This window comes from Ostrea edulis, chromosome 2, assembly GCF_947568905.1.
Source record: "Ostrea edulis chromosome 2, xbOstEdul1.1, whole genome shotgun sequence".
Lineage (NCBI taxonomy): Eukaryota > Metazoa > Mollusca > Bivalvia > Ostreida > Ostreidae > Ostrea > Ostrea edulis.
In genome coordinates this window covers 91,515,213-91,540,427 of record NC_079165.1, presented here as the reverse complement: position 1 = coordinate 91,540,427, position 25,215 = coordinate 91,515,213, and the positions used below count along the sequence as shown (strand labels likewise).

Sequence of the window (25,215 nt, the reverse complement as noted above, 5' to 3'; positions counted from 1 at the left end):
ATATATAAGATAAGATAATAATTTATTATAATATACACATGTATATAATAAAATGCGACTCCGTGGCTCACATGTGAAGAAATTACATGCAGATATGATGCATTATCTTCTAGTTTTATCTAAATTGTGACGTAAGTTTTTGTGTAAGTTTAGTTAACTTAGGGATATAAAACGACTGATAATTTTAGCGAAGAATCCTTTATTTAATTGGTCTTTGTATGTCACAAGCATACCCCGCGTTGACTGCCCAAATCTGCATCAATTTTTATCAGCGCACAGCCTCTGTGATGGAGAGTCTCGTTTTTTAAAAATGGTAAAAAGATACGATTGTGTTTATGGCTGCTGGGGGTGGAGGGCCTGGATCCTCTCCTTGAAGGTCTCCAGGGAGCCTACTTCCTTAACGTCTGCAGGAACGTTTCACAGTCAGATAGTGAATGGGAAAAAGATTCTTCATATGAGGATCCGGATGATCTGCAATAAGGAACCCTGAACCATTGTTGGTGTCCTCTGGCCCCGGGATGTTGGAGACGGGGATAGTGGCCCCTGGATGTTGGAGATGGGGATAGTGGCCCCGGGATGTTGGAGACGGGGATAGTGGCCCCAGGATGTTGGAGAGGGGGATAGTGGCCCCGGGATGTTGGAGAGGGGGATAGTGGCCCCTGGATGTTGGAGACGGGGATAGTGGCCCCTGGATGTTGGAGACGGGGATAGTGGCCCTGGGATGTTGGAAAGGGGGATAGTGGCCCTGAGATGTTGGAGACGGGGATAGTGGCCCCGGGATGTTGGAGACGGGGATAGTGGCCCCTGGATGTTGGAGACGGGGATAGTGGCCCTGGGATGTTGGAAAGGGGGATAGTGGCCCTGAGATGTTGGAGACGGGGATAGTGGCCCCGGGATGTTGGAGACGGGGATAGTGGCCCCGGGATGTTGGAGACGGGGATAGTGGCCCTGGGATGTTGGGAGACGGGGATAGTGGCGATGGGATGCTGGAGAGGGGGATAGTGGCCCTGGGATGTTGAAGACGGGGATAGTGGCGACGGGATGTTGGAGACGGGGATAGTGGCCCCGGGATGTTGGAGAGGGGGATAGTGGCCCCTGGATGTTGGAGAGGGGGATAGTGGCCCCTGGATGTTGGAGACAGGGATAGTAGCGACGGGATGTTGGAGAGGGGGATAGTGGCCCTGGGATGTTGGAGAGGGGGATAGTAGCCCCTGAATGTTGGAGACGGGGATAGTGGCCCCTGGATGTTGGAGACAAGGATAGTGGCGATGGGATGATGGAGACGGGGATAGTGGCCCGGAATGTTGGAGATGGGGTGACTGGTTAATCACTACCAGGAAGTGGCAGATACAGTAAATCGTGATGAGCTTCACACGTTGTCTACAAAGCTGCAAGCTCTCCCATCCAAGCTTGTCAAGCATAGCAGTCACGCTGTCTGTGGAGTTGTAGTTGCCGGTGACAAAACTCTCAGTGATGCTCAGTGTCTTGTCGTGGATGTAATATGGCATGTCTATCCTGCTTCTCTTCCCAGTAATGGGAATCGACTCATATTTACCGGGTTGAGTTGCATCTGCCATTGGTGCCCCCATTCCTAGAGGTTGTCTACAATTTGTCTTCTAGCAAGGTGATGCCAGCAAGCATTGTTGTGCATGGGCCTCATATCACTGTTTCTGAGAAGAACTGACAGAATACAGGAAACATTGTTTTATCATATATGTAAACAGAATAATGAATTCAAAATACTTGTATAAAATCTAAAAAAGAATAAAAAATCACAGCTTATGGATCATTATTCATAAAAATGAGGTATAGTATAATGCTAAGGATAATCTCTCTCTCTACATTAAGGTACTTTACAAAACAGAGTTCAAATTGTCACTAAAAAAGACCATGTATATTTCACATTTATAGTACACACTGAGTAACAGATACTAGAATTTAATATTTTATGAAAATATCAGGCTTTGTAAATTAAGTTAAAAGAAGTACAGTATACATATATGGCCTATTGCTGAATCATTGATGAAAGTTTGAATGAAACATGTACGAATAACAGTCTACTGGAAATAAACAATTAAAAAAACTTTAACGTGCTGTCTATAGATGTCACTATGAGGACACTGTCGACAATGGGGTGTGACAAAAGTTCTCCAGACATTCTGCCTAACAAGTTCAAAACAAATAATTATTATAACATGTCACAATGTGTGCAGAATACAGAAAATAAATCTTAATGTTTATGCGATTCCTAGCAAAGTGAGTATCAATTAAATTTCCAGAATTTAGACTTTATGGTAAGGAATGTGGTAATTTTGCTTTGTCGTTATATAACTGGACCAAAAAAAAAAAAAAACACAAAGTTTGGTGAACAATGGTAAACTGGTTATCAGAAACTTTTATTTAAAAGTGAATCCTGGATGGACCCCAGAGTTCATTTTAAAAAGAAAATGAAAGACTTGTGGTTATTTATTTCTACAAGAAACTGCAATATCTTTTTCTGGGCAGTGGCTCATTTACTCACCTACTAAACTTGGTTTAAACTTAGTATCTATTTTATTGTGAGAATTCACACCATTTTAGTGAGATAACCTGAGAATATTCCTGTCTCATTTTGATCATTAATCAGTTTGATTCCTAACAAAGTTTGGCATCTTTTGAAGGTGCACCACCACCATTTGAAAATTCCTGAATCCACCCAGCAGTGCATATCACCCTTCAGTTAGATTATCAAAACAAAAGAATTGAAGAGAAGTGGAGATGACTGATCCAAAACAGGGGCAGACCCCCCTGAACTCTCTGCACTAATCATCCTTGAATTCCACATCCGAGTCTGAACCTCCCTCCCCATCCTGTGTTAATTCACAGCTGAGTGATTTCTGACCAAAGTTCTGAATAGCTCCTATGGCTTCCTCCTTTGTGTGTCCTGGGGGAAGTGGGAAGTCGAATACAATGGGGGGCTGGACTGGTTTGTACTGCAGGGTGCAGGTGGAGGCATTGATGTAGGTCGTGATGCCATCTGTGGAAATTCCATACCCTGAAAAAAAATCAACAAAACTTTCTGAGCTGTTTATCAATCTTATTTTCATCATATGAAGATACATGTACTGGTTTCATCACATTTCATTAAAAAAAATTTTTTTTATTGTTTTTTCGGTTGTGGCCAAACCATGAAATCCAGTGATCAAAGAGGTATACAATTTTACTCATAAAGGAAGAGCATGTCACAAACTTCAATGATATTTAATGGAGTGAAAATGTATTTTCAACGAAAAATCCTGGTTTGATGTTGACAAAAAATTGATAAAACCACAGAGCGAAAGGTACCTTCATGAATATGTCCAAACAGGTGGTACTTGGGCTGAACTCGTTTCTGAACAGTGTTAAGAAGCTCCAAACATCCAGCTCTCACCCCATCAAAGCACAGATCTCCATGACCTAAATATGTTTGTTGTCTATAATAGCACATGATCTACATGACCTAAACATGTTTGTTGTCTATAATAGCACATGATCTACATGACCTAAACATGTTTGTTGTCTATAATAGCACATGATCTTCATAACCTAAACATGTTTGTTGTCTATAATAGCACATGGTCTACATAACCTAAACATGTTTGTTGTCTATAATAGCACATGGTCTACATAACTTAAACATGTTTGTTGTCTATAATAGCACATGGTCTACATAACCTAAACATGTTTGTTGTCTATAATAGCACATGATCTTCATAACCTAAACATGTTTGTTGTCTATAATAGCACATGATCTTCATAACCTAAACATGTTTGTTGTCTATAATAGCACATGATCTACATAACCTAAACATGTTTGTTGTCTATAATAGCACATGATCTACATAACCTAAACATGTTTGTTGTCTATAATAGCACATGATCTACATAATGTAGACATAAATAGGTACTGCGGAATCATCTAAATTCGCAGGGGCCAATTTTCACGGATTGTCAAACGTTCAAATTTTCGTTGAGTTGTAATTTCGTGGGTATGGTTTCTGTACGTTAAAACATTATATAAAGTGTGCATTTCGTTGTGGTTTGAAATTCATAGGATAGAGGTATCCATGAAAATTGAGCCCCTAAAAAATTGAATAATTTCACGATATCAGAAGACATCCTATACTTAATACATGTACGTACCTAGAGGTGGTCCATGTGTTATAAGGATGTCTGTATCACAAGGAATCAGGTTCCACTTTGACAAACATGGCTGACCTCTGGGTAAATTAAATCCCCAGTCACAGAACTCCGGCTGCCTGTAAACAGATTCACGTGTACCAGTGAACAGATTCACGATCTCTAACAAACTCCAGCTGCCTGTAAACAGATACACGTGTACCAGTGAACAGATTCACGATTTCTAACAAACTCCGGCTGCCTGTAAACAGATTCACGTGTACCAGTGAACAGATTCACGATCTCTAACAAACTCCGGCTGCCTGTAAACAGATACACGTGTACCAGTGAACAGATTCACGATTTCTAACAAACTCTGGCTGCCTGTAAACAGATTCATGTGTACCAGTGAACAGATTCACGATCTCTAACAAACTCCGGCTGCCTGTAAACAGATACACGTGTACCAGTGAACAGATTCACGATCTCTAACAAATTATTTTTTAACACATGCCTTTTCTACTGATGTATCCATCAATTGCAGCAACCTGGAAAAAAATTTATAGACCCAACAGACATCACAGAAAAAGAGCTTCTTATTGTATGAATATGTAAATCATATCTTATTGTATTAATATGTAAATAATATCTTATTGCATTAATATGTAAATCATATCTTATTGTATTAATATGTAAATCATATCTTATTGCATTAATATGTAAATCATATCTTATTGTGTAAATATGTAAATCATATCTTATTGCATTAATATGTAAATCATATCTTATTGCATTAATATGTAAATCATATCTTATTGCATTATTATGTATATATTATAATATCAGACACACATACAACAGAGAAAAGCAACTTCCCCAAGCCTCATATCACCTTGTGACCCATAGTCCTTTGGTAAAAATTCAAACTCTGATTTAATACCATTTTAATAATCAAACATATCCAGTTCACACCATATATATAACAGCCGGTACATGTACCCTATCAACAAACCATATATATATAACGACCGGTACATGTAGCCTATCAACAAACCATATATATATAACGACCGGTACATGTATCCTATCAACAAACCATATATATATAACGACCGGTACATGTATCCTATCAACAAACAATATATATAATGACCGGTACATGTAGCCTATCAACAAACCATATATATATAACGACCGGTACATGTATTCTATCAACAAACCATATATATATAACGGCCGGTACATGTATTCTATCAACAAACCATATATATATAACGACCGGTACATGTAGCCTATCAACAAACCATATATATATAACGACCGGTACATGTATCCCATCAACAAACTATATATATATAATGGCCGGTACATGTATTCTATCAACAAACCATATATATATAACGACCGGTACATGTATTCTATCAACAAACCATATATATATAACGACCGGTACATGTAGCCTATCAACAAACCATATATATATAACGACCGGTACATGTATCCTATCAACAAACCATATATATATAACGACCGGTACATGTATCCCATCAACAAACTATATATATAACGGCCGGTACATGTATTCTATCAACAAACTATATATATAACGGCCGGTACATGTATTCTATCAACAAACCATATATATATAACGACCGGTACATGTAGCCTATCAACAAACCATATATATATAACGACCGGTACATGTATCCTATCAACAAACCATATATATAACGGCCGGTACATGTATCCTATCAACAAACTATATATATATAACGACCGGTACATTTATCCCATCAACAAACCATATATATAACGACCGGTACATGTATCCTATCAACAAACCATATATACAACGGCCGGTACATGTATCCCATCAACAAACCATATATATAACGACCGGTACATGTATCCCATCAACAAACCATATATATAACGGCCGGTACATGTATCTTATCAACAAACCATATATATATAACGGCCGGTACATGTATCCCATCAACAAACCATATATATAACGGCCGGTACATGTATCCTATCAACAAACCATATATATAACGGCCGGTATATGTATCCCATCAACAAACTATATATATAACGGCCGGTACATGTACCCTATCAACAAACCATATATATATAACGGCTGGTACATGTAGCCTATCAACAAACAATATATATAACGGCCGGTACATGTATCCTATCAACAAACCATATATATAACGGCCGGTACATGTATCCCATCAACAAACCATATATATAACGACCGGTACATGTATCCCATCAACAAACCATATATATAACGACCGGTACATGTATCCTATCAACAAACCATATATATAACGGCCGGTATATGTATCCCATCAACAAACTATATATATAACGGCCGGTACATGTACCCTATCAACAAACCATATATATATAACGGCCGGTACATGTAGCCTATCAACAAACAATATATATAACGGCCGATACATGTATCCTATCAACAAACCATATATATAACGGCCGGTACATGTATCCCATCAACAAACCATATATATAACGACCGGTACATGTATCCCATCAACAAACCATATATATAACGACCAGTACATGTATCCTATCAACAAACCATATATATAACGGCCGGTACATGTATCCCATCAACAAACCATATATATAACGGCCGGTACATGTATCTTATCAACAAACCATATATATAACGGCCGGTACATGTATCCCATCAACAAACCATATATATAACAGCCGGTACATGTATCCTATCAACAAACCATAAAATGTAATATTTTCATAAGACATATCTCTTCAAAGTAAAGTGTATTTACAAAACCTGACCCAAAGTCAGGCAAAATGGCAACATTTCAGCAAATATTTCCATTGGGGGTGGGGGGTAAGGGGAGGGGCTTGTCAATTAAGTTCAATCCTAATTTATGATAAGTATGAAATAAACTCAATTTATCATCATAATGAATATTGTTACTTTATCATGAATTCACCTTTACACAAGTTTCACTATGTGAATTTTGTGTAATACACCCTCTGATAACAGGGTGGTTACTTTCAGTTTGATCCAATCAATGATGCTGTACAAAACGTTATTCATGTAATATGTTAATCTATTGTTCTAATTAATATTTTATACAAAAAATCCTTAAATGTAAACATCTACAAAATTTTACAAGCACCTCGGGCTTGAGAGTTTTATAAGTTTTACATGACTGCTTCCAACCTTACCCAGCCCTGGACATTGGACGCCTGAGATTTTTAAAAGACGTACTGGATTCTGAGTGCCTTTGTATGCCTAGATGTCATACAACTCTAAATATTTACCATGGAGACTCATAGCTCTTGAATTCATACACCTTTACATATTTCGTATCATTTACCAAGGCAACCCATAGATCTAAATTTCATACACCTTTACATATTTCGTATCATTTACCATGGTGACCCATAGATCTAAATTTCATACACCTTTAGATATTTCGTATTATTTACCATGGTGACCCATAGATCTTGATTTCATACACCTTTACATATTTCGTATTATTTACCATGGTGACCCATAGATCTAAATTTCATACACCTTTAGATATTTCGTATTATTTACCATGGTGACCCGTAGATCTTGATTCCGTACAATTCCACACTGGCGTCCTCTAAGTACACACAGTTTGTCAGCAGTTGTCTGACATTAGTGACCCCTTGTTCTGTCAGGTAAGACTTTACTGCATCCGGTTTAATACCAAACTTTGTGAGTGATTCTGGTCTCTCCGTCATCATCTCATCATCAAAGGTTAAGTCATGGTTCCCCACAATCACCAGCTTATGTTTATGTGGTAACTGTCCTGTAAAACAGAGCATGAATAAATGTTAACTCCTGCAAATTTGTAATATTATCATTGGTTTACATCGATCACGTGAAGATCAAATATATTCCAAACATTGTCAGTGGTAGTCATTAGTCTTTAAATATGTAGACTACATGGTTAATAGATGAGTTATTTCCCTTGTCACAATCACCTTTTACAGTGGCAGACTGCTCAATAACACACCGGAAAACTCCGATCAAAGAAATAAATTTCCGGGTGTTAAAACTGAATGTGTACAATACATTGAACACAAATACACAAGCTACGCAGTTTTTCACATCTCTTGTCAATCGGATCAAGCGCTCGTCTTTTTCCGTAACCGGTAAGAAGACTTGGACGTGGATCGCCGCAAGAATTGCATCAAATCGATGCATTTCTTCGCCGGAAGCGCGCCTGCATGTGGATGAGGTGAAAAGGCCAGAACTGAATCCCTGTATAAAGTGTTATTTGTATTTTCGCCAGATTAGTTTTGGTATCATTAACGATTTATTCACTCTAATACATAAACATGTAAGTGGAAAATGATAGTGGTAGAATACCTTAGATATGTATGATATTTTAGATGCATTTGAAAGCTCGTGTTTCATATTGTAACGTACGACTGTGACGTCATAGTTGCATTTGTGTACACATGGCAACAGACTGATGGCGTCGATCCACATACGAGGTTCATTTGCGGTTACGGAAATAGCCAAGTAGTTGCGATTGATCTCTTGTGTGTGACGTCACATCACTTGCATGTAATGTCATAGCTGATTCAGGTCACAGTGTATCTACGTGATTGCTCAAAATCATGCATATATAAAATAATGCAGATAGTAAAATACATTCATTATATGGCTTGTAGTTAACCAAATGTGGTTCATATATGGTCAGTAAATTCCTTATGGGGTTCAAACTTCACTCTCACCCCATATGGAATTTACTAACCACACAGAAACCATATTAGGTCAACTACAAACTATGCAACTAATAATATGTTTTCATGATTCTCATTTTCTAACACAAAATCAATGATATTCAATGTCTTTTTCTAAATTTTGTAGTTTTAAAAAGAAAAGGTTTTAAGCACTTCTGCCTTGCATACTTAAACTATGAGAGTCCATTTTGCTCTCCAAAATAAATTGACTCCCAGTTTGGATTCTTTGCTTGTCTGTGTTATAGTCAGACTTTATATAGCTATAATCATATCATTACGTACCTAGAGTATCATTGAATTCTTTGATGTCCTTTGGCAAGCCTACATTTGTGATGTCACCAGCATGCAGTAATACATCCCCTGCAGGAATCTGGTGCTTCATCTTCCACAACTTGGCATGGGTGTCAGAAATGCACACAAAACGTACACAGTCTTCTGATACAGGTCCACTGGCAGGGTCAACTGGGTCCACACTCTTCCATGTCTGTTTCACCTTCATCTTTTGCCATTTCTTGGTGGGGTTTTGTGTTTCTGGGTCTGGTTCGATCACAACTTTCCCCTTCTCTTCAATTGACATTGGCTCCATGATGGTGTTGTAGCTAAGTCCAATCTTCTCCATGGTCCGTCTTAACATTTTTCTATTTCCATTTCTCTAGAAATGAAATTCAAGAACATTTTAAATGTATTATGTAGTCAATACATGTTACATTGAACTTGACGAAGTCAAGGAACATTTTCGAGATATCCAAGGGTTCGAGATATTGAGGTTAAAATACAAAATCAAAATTTAGTTGGGACTCCTGACTCACTTCAACATATCCATGGTATTCAAGATATCAATGTTCGAGACACTGAAGTTCAACTGTACAGTATTATATGTAAAAGAAAAATGCTGTGTTAGCAAAACCTGTATAAATTTAAAGGGGCTGAACATGATTTGTGTTTAAGATTTTCAAATTCTATTTTTCCAATTTTAATGTTTACAATGCTTAACTAAGGTATTTCTATTGATCAGCAAAAATTTGAATATCAGTTGTCAAGGTACAAGAGAAGTAGATAGCTCACAATTCTCATGTCCTGTTTTTGTAAAAGTTTCATTTAAAGCAAATTTTTAATTTACAAATGAATCATGAACACAATTAAACAGTTTCTAGTGTTTGTCACATCTCATTTTGTTTTTAACATGATATTTTGTATGAAGCAAAAATTGTAGTATTATAATAGCCAGGAGAGAGGAGAAAATCTATGGTTGGACCGGAAATCAAACCCGGGACCCCTGCATTACTAGTCAGGTGCTCTAACCACTGAGCTACCCAGGCCGATATCCATGGTCTATATAACCCTAACTACTACATTCCTCCCTCCTCAATTTGTTTTTGCCCTTGAAGACACACAACCAAGATTTGTTTCACCCCTGACAGAACAACCTGCAGTGCAGGGGTGTACAATGGCACCAACTGTAGTATATAGGAGAGGAGAAAATCTGTGGCTGGACCAGGAATCGAACCTGGGACCCCTGCATTACTAGTCAGGTGCTCTAACCACTGAGCTACCCAGGCCAATATCCATGGTCCATACAGCCCTAACTACTACACAGTTAATTCAATTATGTAGAAGTCCATAATCATGAATAATAAGTTAATCATTACGCACAGAGCATGTTCTTCAATTTCAACATTTTTCATGAATGATTCAGTCCTGAATATTTTGTTATACTAGTACACTGTATTTTGTGCAGTCAATGACTGTCAATGGATAACGGGTGGTTTCATCCCGATTACCTATTTGCACTAAGTGGATTCGCCCTGAGCGGTTTTGTCCCGATTTCAATGCAGGCAACACAAGGTAGAAGAGTGGTTTCGCCCCGATTTACCTACGCGGAATCTAGTTACAACAGCTTATTTATTAATGATTTGCAAGCTTATTTTGGCGTTTGCTATTTCGGAATCACACTATTGTGCTCTTCTCACAAGAAAAGCTAAGCAGGTAATTTTCTCCTCCTCGTTAAAGATAAAGAAAGCAATACCATCTGCTTGGATCAAACTAATTCTATTCTCCCAATAAAACTTAAAGAAGAGATTGATGAGGAGATGAACAATTCACTTCTCAAAATTTGAAACATACAAGAAAAATTCCATAATTAATCAAATACTTGTTTTTATATAAAAACTTCTTATACAAATATTGCAATTACAATAATATAAAGTGAAAAAACTGGGTATTTCGGTAGATTGGGGTGTGTGTGTGTATTTCGGTGTTTTCTGAGGGTATTTCGGTAAATCTTATGTGGACGTTGGTAAATTAATATATAGCATTCATTAATTTCAATTAAATTGCTCATCGTTAAAGGAGAATATGCACTGATCAATTGGGACGAAACCACTCAGGACGAACCCACTTAGGGCGAACAGGTAAAGGTACGAATCCACTCAGTGTGAATAGGTAATCGACACGAAGCCACCCGCATTCCTGTCATAGTATGTCAGATTTTGAATAAAATAAAAATTGCGAGTTCAATTTGATATTGTCCTATTCAATTTAAATATTCCGGTGTTGTCTAATTTGAGGTCTCCCTCATTTCCCTCTATGTTGCATGTGTGTTTGTGCAGTTTCAGTTACTGAAATAACTTAACGTGACCCTCCTGACCCTGAGCACTCTAGGTAAATAACACCTAGCCTATGTTGAATAAACCACACCTACTTCTCAGGTAAGTGTTCAAGAAAACTGGGTCTTTTAAAAATATTTGTTAGTATCCAAAATCGTATCCCACTCGGTAACAAGACTACAAGCTCTTGTTTTATAGACATCGCAAGCGCAATGATATATACAGTTGATATAATAATATTATTATACATACACGGATTATGATTATAGCATAGATGAAACAAGCGCCTGTCAACAAGAAAAAAGAAAGTTTGGAGTCATTTAAAGAAGGAGAAATCGATTTCTCAAAAACATATAGGCCTAAAGTACATAACTAGGCCTATTAAAAAAATTGTTCGACTTACGGTATAGGGTACATGAAATATTCCTTATCGGAGTAAACTTATCCTATTTCTAGACTCTTCCTATGGGTATTGCACAATCCGGAACAAATACTTGGTTTTGAGTTTTAGAATATCGTATAGGTTTCCGGAGAAGGAGGATGCCAATAAACGATACCAAAACAAAGTGATAATTCTTGAAAATTTACGAATCATTGGAAAGATAGAACGCCAGGATGGCTCTATAATAGTATGTATGATATACAGGAAGATGCATATTCTGCTAATTCACAGATGAGTGAATTTTCGTACGGTATCATGAGAGTCATATGACCATGATGAATGATGTCATTCATGTGAAGTTTTAACGTTTCCTAAGAAATGAACTATTCTGAGATATTTTCATTTATTGAAGATGATGCTTATTAGCTTCGATGTCAAGTTATGATACTTCATCATTTTCCTTACTACTTTGGTCACAATTAAATTTTCTAAAAAGTTGGTTTCACATTGTTATTTAGATATATTATATGCGAATTCGTTGTATTCCATAACTTTTCCATCATTGTCTAACAATATTGAATGAATTAAGACAGTTGATAATATATACGGTCTGACTGTTTGACCGATCGAAGCATGAAATGGTAATTGGCCTTCATAATTCGATTAAGTACGGTAAATTAGAATTCACTTTAAAATATATACATTTATTTTATTTATGAAATTCCCCTTGCGCTAAACGCCCAGTATGTTTACATCTAGATATTAAAGGGGGGAATATGTGAGATAACTACAGGATCCGCCTATTCATTTACCGTGAGGAACATAACGCTAGCCAACATAAACCATGCATTGTGAGGTTACATTAAGACAGGATTTTTTTCCACAACAATACATCCCATTTGCAATTTAAAAGACAGTTTTAAAAAACTAAACAAAACTAATCAACAAATTCAAAGTGGTAAAAACGTAAGCCTATAAATATCGTATATTTTTATTTAAAGAAACTCATGAACTCGTTCATTTATTAAATTGTATTACTCTTTTCCTATATGATGATTGGTTAAAAACTAGCAGTAATTAATTATCCCATTCATTTTTAACAAACTAAGTGTTTGAATTACAAATGGCACATCTCTTACCCCCACTTTTATATTGTGACATGTGTGGGGGAGAGTCAGAGCGGACTTCGATCATATTGAAAAGTGGGAATTCAGCGACACCACCTGGTGTCACGACTCTGCCTACCTTTTACAACTTTATTTTGCGGATATAACATCATGCGCAAAGAAATCAAATCGCGAGGAGGCGACCTAATTCAAAGTGATGCTTCATTGTCAGTGTTAGGGCCATTTAATCGGCGATAGCATCGTATTAGTGATGATTAAGTTGTAGAAAAATCATTCCTAAACTGAATGCTTGCGTCTCAGAAGTTATATATGCATAACAATCAACAAAGCTATTCCAAATAGATTTTTTTACTTTCTGTAGAGCATAAAGTGGCCGTAAAGTAATAACTTGATTGGTATGGACACTTATAACTGACTGCCATTTGGCAGAACCCTTTAGTAATTTTTTCACTGAAGATATTTTCATGGTGTCTATAAACTTCTCAATATCAACCATCTTAAGCCCCCCCCCCCCCCCCCCCTCCCCCCTCCTTCATAATCCTGTGCTAATAATTTTTTCTTAATTTGGTAACAGGACTATTCTATATGAATTCAAACAAACTCCAATTTAGATGTTGAATAATATCTTTACTGAGTAAATCAGTGAATGGATGAACCAGTTCATATACAACGAGTGACTTGATCTTACAGCCAGAGTCCAAGACTTAGTCAAAAGTTATTAGAGATACAAGTTTTCATTGGACAACCAAAAATATAATAGCCAATGGCATCAATTTGTGAATTCCCAATTTATTTTTGGGTTAATGTTGGAAAAATCAAATCTTCGCAAATTCTATGGTCATTATAACGATCTGGTTTGCCAATACAACCTATCATTGGGTCAAATGCTGTCTGACATGTTTCATACCGATTGTTATACCATTCTTGGCACACTGATTTTGACTATAGATAATTCCGTTTACCTGATCAAGATGTAGGGCTTACGACGGGTGTGACCAGTCGACGGGGTGCTTACTCCTGCTAGGTACCTGATCCTACCTCTGGTATATCCAGGGGTCCGTGTTTGCCCAACTCTATTTTGTATTGCTTATAGGAGTTATGAGATTGATCACTGTTCATTATCTTCACCTCTCATGTTATACATGTATTCATCTCAAGCACATGTGGAAGTGAAGATTCTATTTTTTATGCCCCCGAGATCGAAGATCGGGGGGCATATTGTTTTTTTCCTGTCTGTAATTCTGTCTGAAACTTTAACATGTTTAACCTTGCTAATAACTTTTGAACAGTAAGTGATAGAGCTTTGATATTTCACATGAGTATTCCTTATGACAAGACCTTTCCGTGGGTACCAACATTTTTGACCCAGTGACCTTGACCTTGGAGTTTGACCTACTTTTTGAAAAAAATTAACCTTGCTTATAACTTTTGAACAGTAAGAGATAGAGCTTGGATATTTCACATGAGTATTCCTTGTGACAAAACCTTTCCGTTGGTACTAAACATTTTGACCTTGACATTTGACCTACTTTTTAAAAGATTTACATTGGTCATAACTTCTAAATGGTAAATATTAGAGCTTTCATATTGTACATGAGCATTTCTTGTGACAAGATCTTTCTACTGGTACCAAGATATTTGTCCTTGTGACCTTGTCCATCTTCGGAATTGGCCATTATCGGGGGCATTTGTGTTTCACAAACACATCTTGTTTCTAGTTTGTTTTATCTCAGCCAATCAGAAAAATAGGAATTATAATTCAGTTGTTTGATAAAGATTTTTTTTCCCGGGTGTTTTTGAAATGTTTGAAATTATTCAGTAACAGTTTTAAGAATTTTGTGATACAGATATTACAATTGTAGTTTGTTTACTTGTCAAAAGTTTTGAGTTCATTTTTTTTACATTCTTACTCCCTGCCATATAGATGATTGTATTCTGTTTTCAGAAAAGAAGTACGTACACGGCCATATTTTGTCTGCTTACATTAAGTCAACATGCCAATACTGTATGCTGTGGTAGCGCGTGGTACCGCTGTCCTGGCTAAGTATGCCAGCTGTGCCGGAAACTTTACAGAAGTCACTGAGCAGATACTGAGTAAGATTGGTCCAGAGGATTCCAAGCTGACTTACTCTCACGGAAGGTATGCCACATATTTAGAAATCAGATTCGGATTTTTGTATCCCTAAAATGGAGATATATACATATAGTCATAGACTGATGTTTGGTCCTTATTGTTGTATTGATAACTATTGAATTAAAACATCTCCTCTTAATCAGATTGATTAAAACATCTCCTCATATTCATACTCATCTTCGCTAGTCAGACGTCCAGTTTGCTTATTCTCATCTCAATCGGACACTTGGCTAGTGAAGATGCTTTATACTGTACATCACTTTTCATTTATGAGAACTTTAATCAAATCAAGATTAGATGTTAGATCCGCCCACATACTCACTTCCATAGATTGTGAGAACTTTCTTTCTCTGCAAATTTGCAAGGTTAAGTAAGGTAAATAATTCTTATATACATTATGGAGAAGTGAAGAAATTTGAATGTTTACAAAAATCATATCTCACTGATGATCACTGAAGTATCGCAAGTGATAGTGATTTACAGTAAAATATATAATCATATATACATGTACATTACCATACATACATGTACATTACCATATATACATGTACATTACCATATATACATGTACATTACCATTTATACATGTACATTACCATATATACATGTACATTACCATATATACATGTACATTACCATACATACATGTACATTACAACATTGCACAATAGTTAAAGATTACTGTCATAAAGGTGAATATGTGTATAGGCTTTGATTTGAATCTTGACAATTTTGCAGCTACCTGTTCCATTATATCAATGAAGAAAGGATCATATACCTGTGCATTACTGATGATGTAAGTTGTTCAGATCTTGTTCACTTAAAGGGGCACGGGCCTTATTTACATAACCAAGAATTGTGAGTGCTATATCTCACTTGTATCTCAACAAATGACATTCAAATTTTTGCTGATCATTAGAAATACCTTAGTTAAGCATTCTAAACAATAAAAATGGAAAAATAAAATTAGAATATTTTCAGTTCAAATCATATCCATGCCCATTTAAGAAATAAATTTCGTTTTTGAAAATACATGATGGTATTAACTGCGACACTTCATATTTCATGAAGCACGTTAGCACTTCATGAGAAGTATGCTGGCGTAAAGTGTTGCAGTTCATTCCCTAATGCATTTTCAAAACTAAAACCTATTTTCCATATTTTTATCCTACTTTCATTTTTATCTGAATTCACAGCCATAAAAATACACATACTCTTATCGAGATTCATATGTGCAGTGTTCACAACTGCATCCCATTCATTGGGGAAATGGCTATTACTGTAATACGGGACTTTCGAGATACGGATCCACTCTGACTTTTATCGCGCGTTGAACGTAATTTGTAGGGCATGTCACTTCCGGATTACAATAACAACTAAGTATACAAGCATGGAATACTTCATTTACTATCAAATTCCTGCATTTAAATGCTATCTTTGAAAGTAAGGAATCACTACAACCATTTTATAAGAAAATGCATTTGATTAAATAATGTGAGTTGGCGAGGGAAATAAATATCGGGAATATCTTGAGGATGTCGGTAAAACTTCACGCCTTACATCCAGTCATACGCGTCTATATACGCCTTTCCCCTTCCATCTAACTTACTCCCAGGTACTAAGCACCAATAGTGACTTGGATCGTCATCATAGGACAGTGCTTAGCTCTTTACGGGCTGTCCGCTAACGAAACACCATTTGTATCAATGTCAACTTTGCCCTACAATTGGTTATTATCACGTGACCTTGATGTATAAACATCAAATATAATCGGTCGTTCCGGTACATCCCGAAAGTTCCGTATTGGTAGAGATATCAAAGGCAAACACATTGGAAATGTACATACATGTATAAGTGAATTGATTTTCAGAAGAAATATATATATGTAGACTAAGAGTATTCACTGTGTTTCAATACACTTAATTAAATTAGAAGTACATGTACTGATTTTATAAAGCACAAAGATTCAATTATCTTCCTCTTTAGTATGCTTTTATCATTTACTGTATTTTAGAAAAAGTTTTGTCATTTTTTACAAAGTTTCATTCACAGGAAATGAATTGCAGTGTATTTAAAAAAAATTGTTTTTACCTTTCACAGGACTTTGAGAGATCCAAAGCATTTCTGTTTTTAAATGAGATCAAGAGAAGGTAAATATATGAAAAATTTGTGTAAAATTTTAATTTCTCATTTATTTACAGCTGAAATGAAAGTACATGTATAGTATGTCTCCCCTTTGTGATCCCTCTAGACTCAATAAATTATACTGCTGCTTTACTATTAGTAATATTTCATCAATTTCTGAACATGAAACATTTTCTGCAATTATTCCCATCCTGTTTGGAGGAGACATTGTTTTCGTCCTTTCCATCCCTCACAAGATGCGTAAAAAAAATACGTTTTTACAAATCATCCCTCACAAGATGCGTAAAAAGATATGTTTTTACAAATCATCCCCCACAAGATGCGTAAAAAGATACGTTTTTACAAATCATCCCTCACAAGATGCGTAAAAAGATACGTTTTTACAAATCATCCCTCACAAGTTGCGTAAAAAGATATGTTTTTACAAATCATCCCTCACAAGATGCGTAAAAAGATACGTTTTTACAAATCATCCCTCACAAGATGCATAAAAAGATACGTTTTTACAAATCATCCCTCACAAGATGCATAAAAAGATACGTTTTTACAAATCATCAGCCCTGAAAATGAAGATATCCAGAACTTTATCAAAATTGCAAAAATAAAGATAAAATGTGTGTGTGTGACAATTCAGAAAGCATGCAAAGTCTGTTTTATGAAATGGTGATGTGATCAAAATGTTCAACAAGCGTATGAAATACCAGTGAAAATGTACAAATCTTTCCTCATTGCTTTACTTTTGGATAATTTGTCCATATCTGTCGCCCTAGCTGATTTTAAGATTTTTTTTGTGATATGAAGTGGATAATCATCAGTGTGGTTGTAGGCAATGCATGTACTCAATATTTTTCAAGCTAAAAATTATGTACTTTGAAATTTGTCTTTTGCTAGTTGGCAAAAATGCAGGAAAAATCCATCTATTTATAACATCATATTAGATGCCAAATATAGTGGTTAAAAAATAATGTACAGTTTACTTCGTGTTATGGACTATACTGTAAAATAGTCGTACTATGTTCTATGAACTTGTTGAAAATATAGTAAAATTAAAAGTTTATCTTCTTCAGGTGGGTTTTTTTTTTTTTTTTTTTTGTGAAATGAAATTTCTGCCCTATTAAATAGACTTGGTTGTTTCTGAATGCAGTTTCTGCTTAAAAGATAATTGGATTGTTATGAAATTTCACTTATGTTCAGTACCATGTTTTTTTTTTTGTTTGAAGTATCTGACGATTCCTCGGCCCAGTTTACAATTGCGATATTCATAGCTGGGGAAATATATTATGGATTAATGTTTACCCAGCATATAAATATCAAAAACATAAATAAAGCTGGGAAAATGTCAGATACGTGGTTTTTTGGACTACACATGATGTCGTACAATAAATCTGGGGACATATATTTTTGCTGAAAAAACTATCATTGTCAACTAGAAATGTTCAATATTTATCCGTGTGAAAATTAGATTGCCCCTTGTTTGTATTTAGAAGTTAACTGTTCATAGTGAGTAAATGGACAGCCACTGCAGTCAAGTGATAGTTGACGTGAACCATATTTGGTTCTGTGGTTTTTTTGTATGAACAGACGTGAATATTAGCATGTCCCCAGTAGAGAGTATAGTTATTTTATCGGTGTTGCCATTAATTCCATGTTTAGCCAAATTGTATTGGTATAAAAAAAATTCATTGATTTTCAACATTAAATTTGCATAGATTAGAATACCAGTAATATTATTTTGCCAGAATACTTACAAAAAATTGTATTTGTCAAGAATAAGTGTGTGTGGTATATAATATATCAGATTTATGTATATATACATGTATTCTATAATCCGGGACCTCTGTAGATTTCAGACTCAGTACGGGGTTCGAGCTCAGACTGCACTACCGTACTCCATGAATAGTGAATTCTCCCGTGTCATAGCATCGCAAATGGTAATTCTTTTTTTAAACAAGAAAATTGCATGTGCTTATATATAAATTAAAAATACAATATTTCAATCTTAATTTGTATCCAAAAATATTTCATTGACTCAGTATTTGTAATAAGCTTTGTATTAATTTTAAAATCTTACCATGAATGAAGTGATTTTTATAACATTTTCTACAATTTATAATTTCAGAGATACGTCACTGATAAACGAGAACCAGATCAGATGGGAAAAGTTCAGAATCAGGTGGACGAGCTCAAGGGAATCATGGTTAGAAATATCGGTACGTAATGTGTACAGAGATGGCAGAGCCATTCACGACATTCAGATAGTCTCTGTTGTTGAAATGTTTTACATTGTGTGTTTTACGTATGTTATTTGTACAAAAAGAAAATGATATTAGTGTTAAATCTAAAGCAAACTAGCATGGTGCTGCGCCATACCCTTTTTGGCTGGTGCCATGCCCTTTTTAATTGCACCATGCTTTTTTTCTCTATAAAATTTTTAAAATATTTGTTAATATAAACAATTGTTCTCTACTTCACAAGGTTGATTGAAAAGTTTAAAATCAAGACGGCAGGTATTAACTTTTAAAGATACTAAATGATCATTCTATTCCTATCATAGTATGATACAATGAAAGTGCTCCGAAATTGTCTTGCCGCGACGAAAAGTGCCCTTTTGAACATGATATGTGTGTCCTCTCTAGATCCTAGATTTAACACTAGATATGTTCTAAAATTTTGTTAGAAACTGTCAACCAATTCTTGAAAAAAGTTATAAGCGGGTCAATGGCAAATCTCTCCAAAATAGCCTACAAAATATATAACCGACTTATAGGCAAGTATATATGGTACTTAGATAGGCAGTAACATTTGAAATGAAAAGCCAAATATTGCTGATATATATGTTTTCATCCATGTTTTAAAAGGAAGTCAGCCATTATGATGATGTAGAGTACCTCCTTTAAGGGACTGGTTTACGTTTTTAGCTCACTTGAGCTGAATGCTCAAGTGAGCTTTTCTGATCGCCTTTTGTCCGTCCGTCTGTCTGTAAACTTTTTACATTTTCGACTTCTTCTCCAGAACCACTGGGCCAATTTCATCCAAACTTGGCCAAAAGCAGCCTTGGGTGAAGGGCTTTCAAGTGTGTTCAAATGAAGGGTCATGTCCCCTTCAAAGGGGAGATAATCACAAAAATGCAAAAATAGGGTGGGGTCATTTAAAAATCTTCTCAAGAACCACTGGACCAGAAGAACTGAAATTTACATGAAAGCTTCCTGACATAGTGCAGATTCAAGTTGGTTAAAATTATGGCCCCCAGGGATAGGATGTGGCCACAATAGGAGATCCAAGTTTTACATACAAATATATAGGGAAAATCTTTAAAAATCTTCTTCTCAAAAACTACTGGGCCAGGAAAGTATTTTAAGAAAATCTTGAAAAATCTTCTCAAGAACCACTGAGACAGAGAAGCTGAGATTTACATGAAAGCTTCCTGACATAGTGCAGATTAAGTTTGTTAAACTCATAACCCCTGAGGCTAGGATGGGGCCACAATAGAGGATCAAATTTTTACATACAAATATATAGAAAATGAACCTATAAAAATTTTTACTGAAGAACCATAGGGCCAAAGAAATTTACATTTGCACAAAAGCTTCCTGACATAATGCAGATTCAAGTTTGTAAAAATCATGGTCCCCGGGGGTAGGTTAGTGCCACAATTATAGGGATCAAAGTTTTACATGCGATTATATAAGAAAAATCTTTAAATACTAGCCAAGGTGATTCAGGTGAGCGATACGGCCCATGGGCCTCTTGTTTTGAAAACAATATATTTCATTTTTTATGTTAAACATTAAAAATGAATTGAACAACCAAAATTTGGACCTACCTAATGCAAGGATAAGGGCAATACTTTAGCCTTAACTCTGTGTTATGTAAACAAGACTCGAGCCTTGTTTATAGTTACAAACTAGTAATATTAATTTTGTAAGTTAAAGCATCCTAATTTTGCATAGACACAAATTAAACTTTTAAATGACATATTTTACTTAAAGTAATAATTGAAATGTGATCTATATCATAAACTAAGATCAATAACCATACATTTTCCAAACTTTGTAAACAATAACATACCTCAGTCTTTGTTTACACAACAAATTATTTACTCTTTCTAATGAGCTTTTGTCGTAACATATAACCTTAATTTTATGTGGAACCTTTTAAACACATTAGACAGTAGATTTCAATCATTAAAAATAAAAGACAAAATTTGAAGGAAAAGCGTGAATCAGTCACTTTAAAGGATCATTCAGGATTAACAGTTGTATAAATTCACAAAAAATATGATACATGTTTCCCACAACTGATGTTGAGTTACAATTGTATACTATTCCTATTAGAAAAGATTGCAAGCGTTTCCTACAATTGTAGATAATATTGCTGACCGGGGCGAGAAGCTGGAGCTGCTAGTGGACAAGACGGAGGAGCTGAATGCTAACGTAAGTCTCAACTGAAACGGTCAGTCTAGTATGTATTTCACTTCGGAGAGAAACAGACAACACTCTGTAAGTCTCAACTAGAACAGTCAGTTTAGTATGTATTTCACTGCGGAGAGAAACAGACAACACTCTGTAAGTCTCAACTAGAACAGTCAGTTTAGTATGTATTTCACTGCAGAGAGAAACAGACAACACTCTGTAAGTCTCAACTAGAACAGTCAGTTTAGTATTTATTACACTATGGAGAGAATCAGACAACACTCTGTTAAAGAGAATTTTCTCCGGTGTTCGTATTATAACAGATAAAAGAATAACGGCAAGATTTTGATTCTAGCTTACCTGTTAAATGTGACGTAATGCTGTTGATTTCATAATCCAGAGTTATCTTTCTTTGATAAAAGTAACAAGATACGTCTTTTGTTGCAGGCTGTTTCCTTTAAGAAGACGAGTCGAGGTTTAGCAAGATCATTATGGATGAAAAATATCAAGATTACAGTTATCTTAATTATTGTTGTCATTGTGAGTATTAGACATTTCTTTATTTTAAAGGGACTGCTTCACTATTTTGGGGAATTTTTTTTTTTTCATTTTTGATGTTAAACGTTAAAAATATAACCTATCCAATGTTGATAGCCAAAATTTGGACCTTCTGAATGCAAGGATAAGAGCAATATTTTAGCCTTAACTCTGTGTTATGTAAACAAAGACTCAAGTCTTTTTATGTATACAAACAAACCAGTGAACTGCTAGTTTTGTCATTTAAAGCATCTTAATTTTGCATAGTTACAAATTTAACTTTAAAATATCACATTTTACCTAAAGAATACCTGAAATGTGATAGATATGATAAACTTAGATCGATATCCATTTCTGTTGAAAGCTTTGTAAACAATAACATACCACAATCTTTGTTTACAAAACAAAAAATAAACTCTCTAAAATGAGCTTCGGTGATAATGTATAACCTTCATGATCTTGTAAAACCTTTTAAACACATTAAAAGTGAAAAACCAAATTTTGGGAAAATTTGTGAATCAGTCCCTTTAAGAGCTATAAAATATCTGTGATACTTTACTATATTGTAATATGCAGGGCTGAAGCAATTCACTGAAATATCGATACTGTTCAATATAAACGCTCGATTCAATATTCGATTCATTGCTTTGATTTTCATTGTGATGTGTAACAGTGTTTATTACAAACTGGTTCGGTAAAATACGTCAGTCTCAGCCTGTACGTGCATTATTACGTGCATAAGGGACAAAATAGCATCCAATAACATTCAAACTGTTGTTTGCCTCAAGTCTGACGAAAATAATAATGAACTTTATCGGTTTAAACTACAGAGTACAGATCCAACAGGCATCTTACCGTTTGGCAGTTTGGAAACTTTTCTTCATTGTTCTTGGTTTCTTCTGTAAATTGTATGGAATTGCTGCATAAGTATTGCAATATGTACCGTATTGTAAAGGGAGCATATCATTTCAGCCCTAGTAATATGCCACTGATTTTACCAGGATGTACTAGACATAAAGTAGTGTCACACTCCTCGAAAATTCTTCCAAATTGTGGATTCTTTACCGACTAGTAACTAACAACCTGCACTGCCAATGATACTTAGTTGGTAGAGTGTTCACTTTCTGATCAGAAGAGGTTAGCGCATTTAAATGTCAGGGCAAACCTGGTGAAATAATTCCTGTTCCTCATCAAAAGACTCAGCATTGAAAGTAAAGGTCAAAGGTCACTGATTTTGTGTATTAGACCATGTTGCTATGGACTCCAAGTCGATAAGAACTAAATGATGTTGCATGTTCAGCTACATAGCGTCATTTCATTCAAATTAACTGGTCTAACAGGGGGAGATAACTCCATATACATAACATTGTAATCTGTCTAGTAATAGAGTTATACATTACATTATGTATTTGTGATGTTTTGCTCAAACAGAACTAGTACTAGAAATTGATTGAGGCATGAAAGATATGTCTTTTCTTGCTTTGAATGCAACATTTTATTTTTTATTTTTTGTAGGTCATCCTATACTTTATCATTTCTGCAGCCTGTGGGGGTTTGGACTGGCCCTGTACCAAGTAATTAACAGAGGAAATCCTGATCATACCACATTACAACATGTCTTTCATTTCGTCAAAGTTTATGGCAAAAAGTGCTCTGTTGGACCACATTGTTTGTAACTCTGAAATCTACAAGAATTTAGTTACTTACGATGTTTCATTTCTCTGGTGGCTGAAATCTACAAGACTTTGGTTACTTATGATGTTTAATTTCTCTGGTGGCTGTTTTCCATTTATAATTATTTATTGTCTCCTTTGTATTTCATGTCAATTATGGAAAAGGCCTGAGTATTGTTCATAGTGTTTTGTTATTATTGTGAATAATTGCACATGAGCTGTGACAAATTTTCAAAATTACAAACTACGAATCAGCGAATTCTCTGGATTAAATGTGATGCCAAATATTTTGGAGATCATGGAAGTTCTGTTAGATTACAAATTCTGTAATTATTGCAATTATATTTCATTGTTATAATTTTATGAATAATCTGGTTTATTTTGTCCTATAAATGAATATGTTTTGAATAATAAACATCCTCTTAAACATGTATGTGTGTGTAATGGGTAGAGTAGGGGGCGGGGTTTAGACACCTTGTGTTTATGTCTATCAGTTCATAGAGGATGTCATTTGAATAACAGGTAGTATGTGAGTAGTATGTGACATTTGATAGATGCCTGTCTTAAGACGGGAAGTATTATGGTACAGCGATGTCTGTCTGTTCGAGGTTTTCTGTTTCTAATTTCATTTCTCTGCCTTATATTCAAACAATGCAAAAGAAAGTACAAGTATGTTGTAGCTTGTAGTGGTTGTTACTACCTTCAATAAAGCTCTACAACACCCTAACACAACACCATACACAACACCCTAACACAACACCCTAACACAACACCCTACACAACACCCTACACAACACCCTACACAACACCCTACACAACACCCTAACACAACACCCTAACACAACACCCTAACACAACACCCTACACAACACCCTAACACAACACCTAACACAACACCCTAACACAACACCCTACACAACACCTAACACAACACCCTAACACAACACCTAACACAACACCTAACACAACACCCAACACAACACCCTACACAACACCCTAACACAACACCTAACACAACATCCTACACAACACCCTAACACAATACTCTAACACAACACCCTACACAACACCCTACACAACACCCTAACACAATACTCTAACACAACACCCTAACACAACACCCTACACAACACCCTAACACAACACCCTACACAATACTCTAACACAACACCCTACACAACACCCTAACACAACACCCTACACAACACCCTACACAACACCCTAACACAACACCCTAACACAACACCCTACACAACACCCTAGAACAACATCCT

The 25,215-nt window shown here is 35.7% G+C and overlaps 2 protein-coding genes across 2 annotated transcripts; one reads left to right on the top strand and one right to left on the bottom strand.

The window, feature by feature from the left end:
* Window positions 1-1,689: 1,689 nt before the first annotated feature.
* On the bottom strand, window positions 1,690-12,061 carry LOC125678908 (metallophosphoesterase MPPED2-like). The gene is made up of 6 exons (XM_048917701.2): window positions 11,935-12,061; window positions 9,208-9,577; window positions 7,745-7,982; window positions 4,162-4,277; window positions 3,325-3,435; window positions 1,690-3,034 (listed from the first exon to the last, which is right to left on the bottom strand). The coding sequence occupies exons 2-6, from the start codon at window positions 9,557-9,559 to the stop codon at window positions 2,802-2,804; spliced, it is 1,050 nt and encodes a 349-aa protein (XP_048773658.1). The 5' UTR covers window positions 9,560-9,577; window positions 11,935-12,061; the 3' UTR covers window positions 1,690-2,801.
* On the top strand, window positions 12,026-24,372 carry LOC125678909 (vesicle-associated membrane protein 7-like). The gene is made up of 9 exons (XM_048917702.2): window positions 12,026-12,160; window positions 14,986-15,180; window positions 15,913-15,970; window positions 17,275-17,324; window positions 19,163-19,250; window positions 19,439-19,529; window positions 21,685-21,752; window positions 22,179-22,271; window positions 23,784-24,372. Exons 2-9 carry the CDS (start codon window positions 15,035-15,037, stop codon window positions 23,844-23,846), a joined length of 657 nt encoding a protein of 218 aa, XP_048773659.1. The 5' UTR covers window positions 12,026-12,160; window positions 14,986-15,034; the 3' UTR covers window positions 23,847-24,372.
* Window positions 24,373-25,215: the final 843 nt, after the last annotated feature.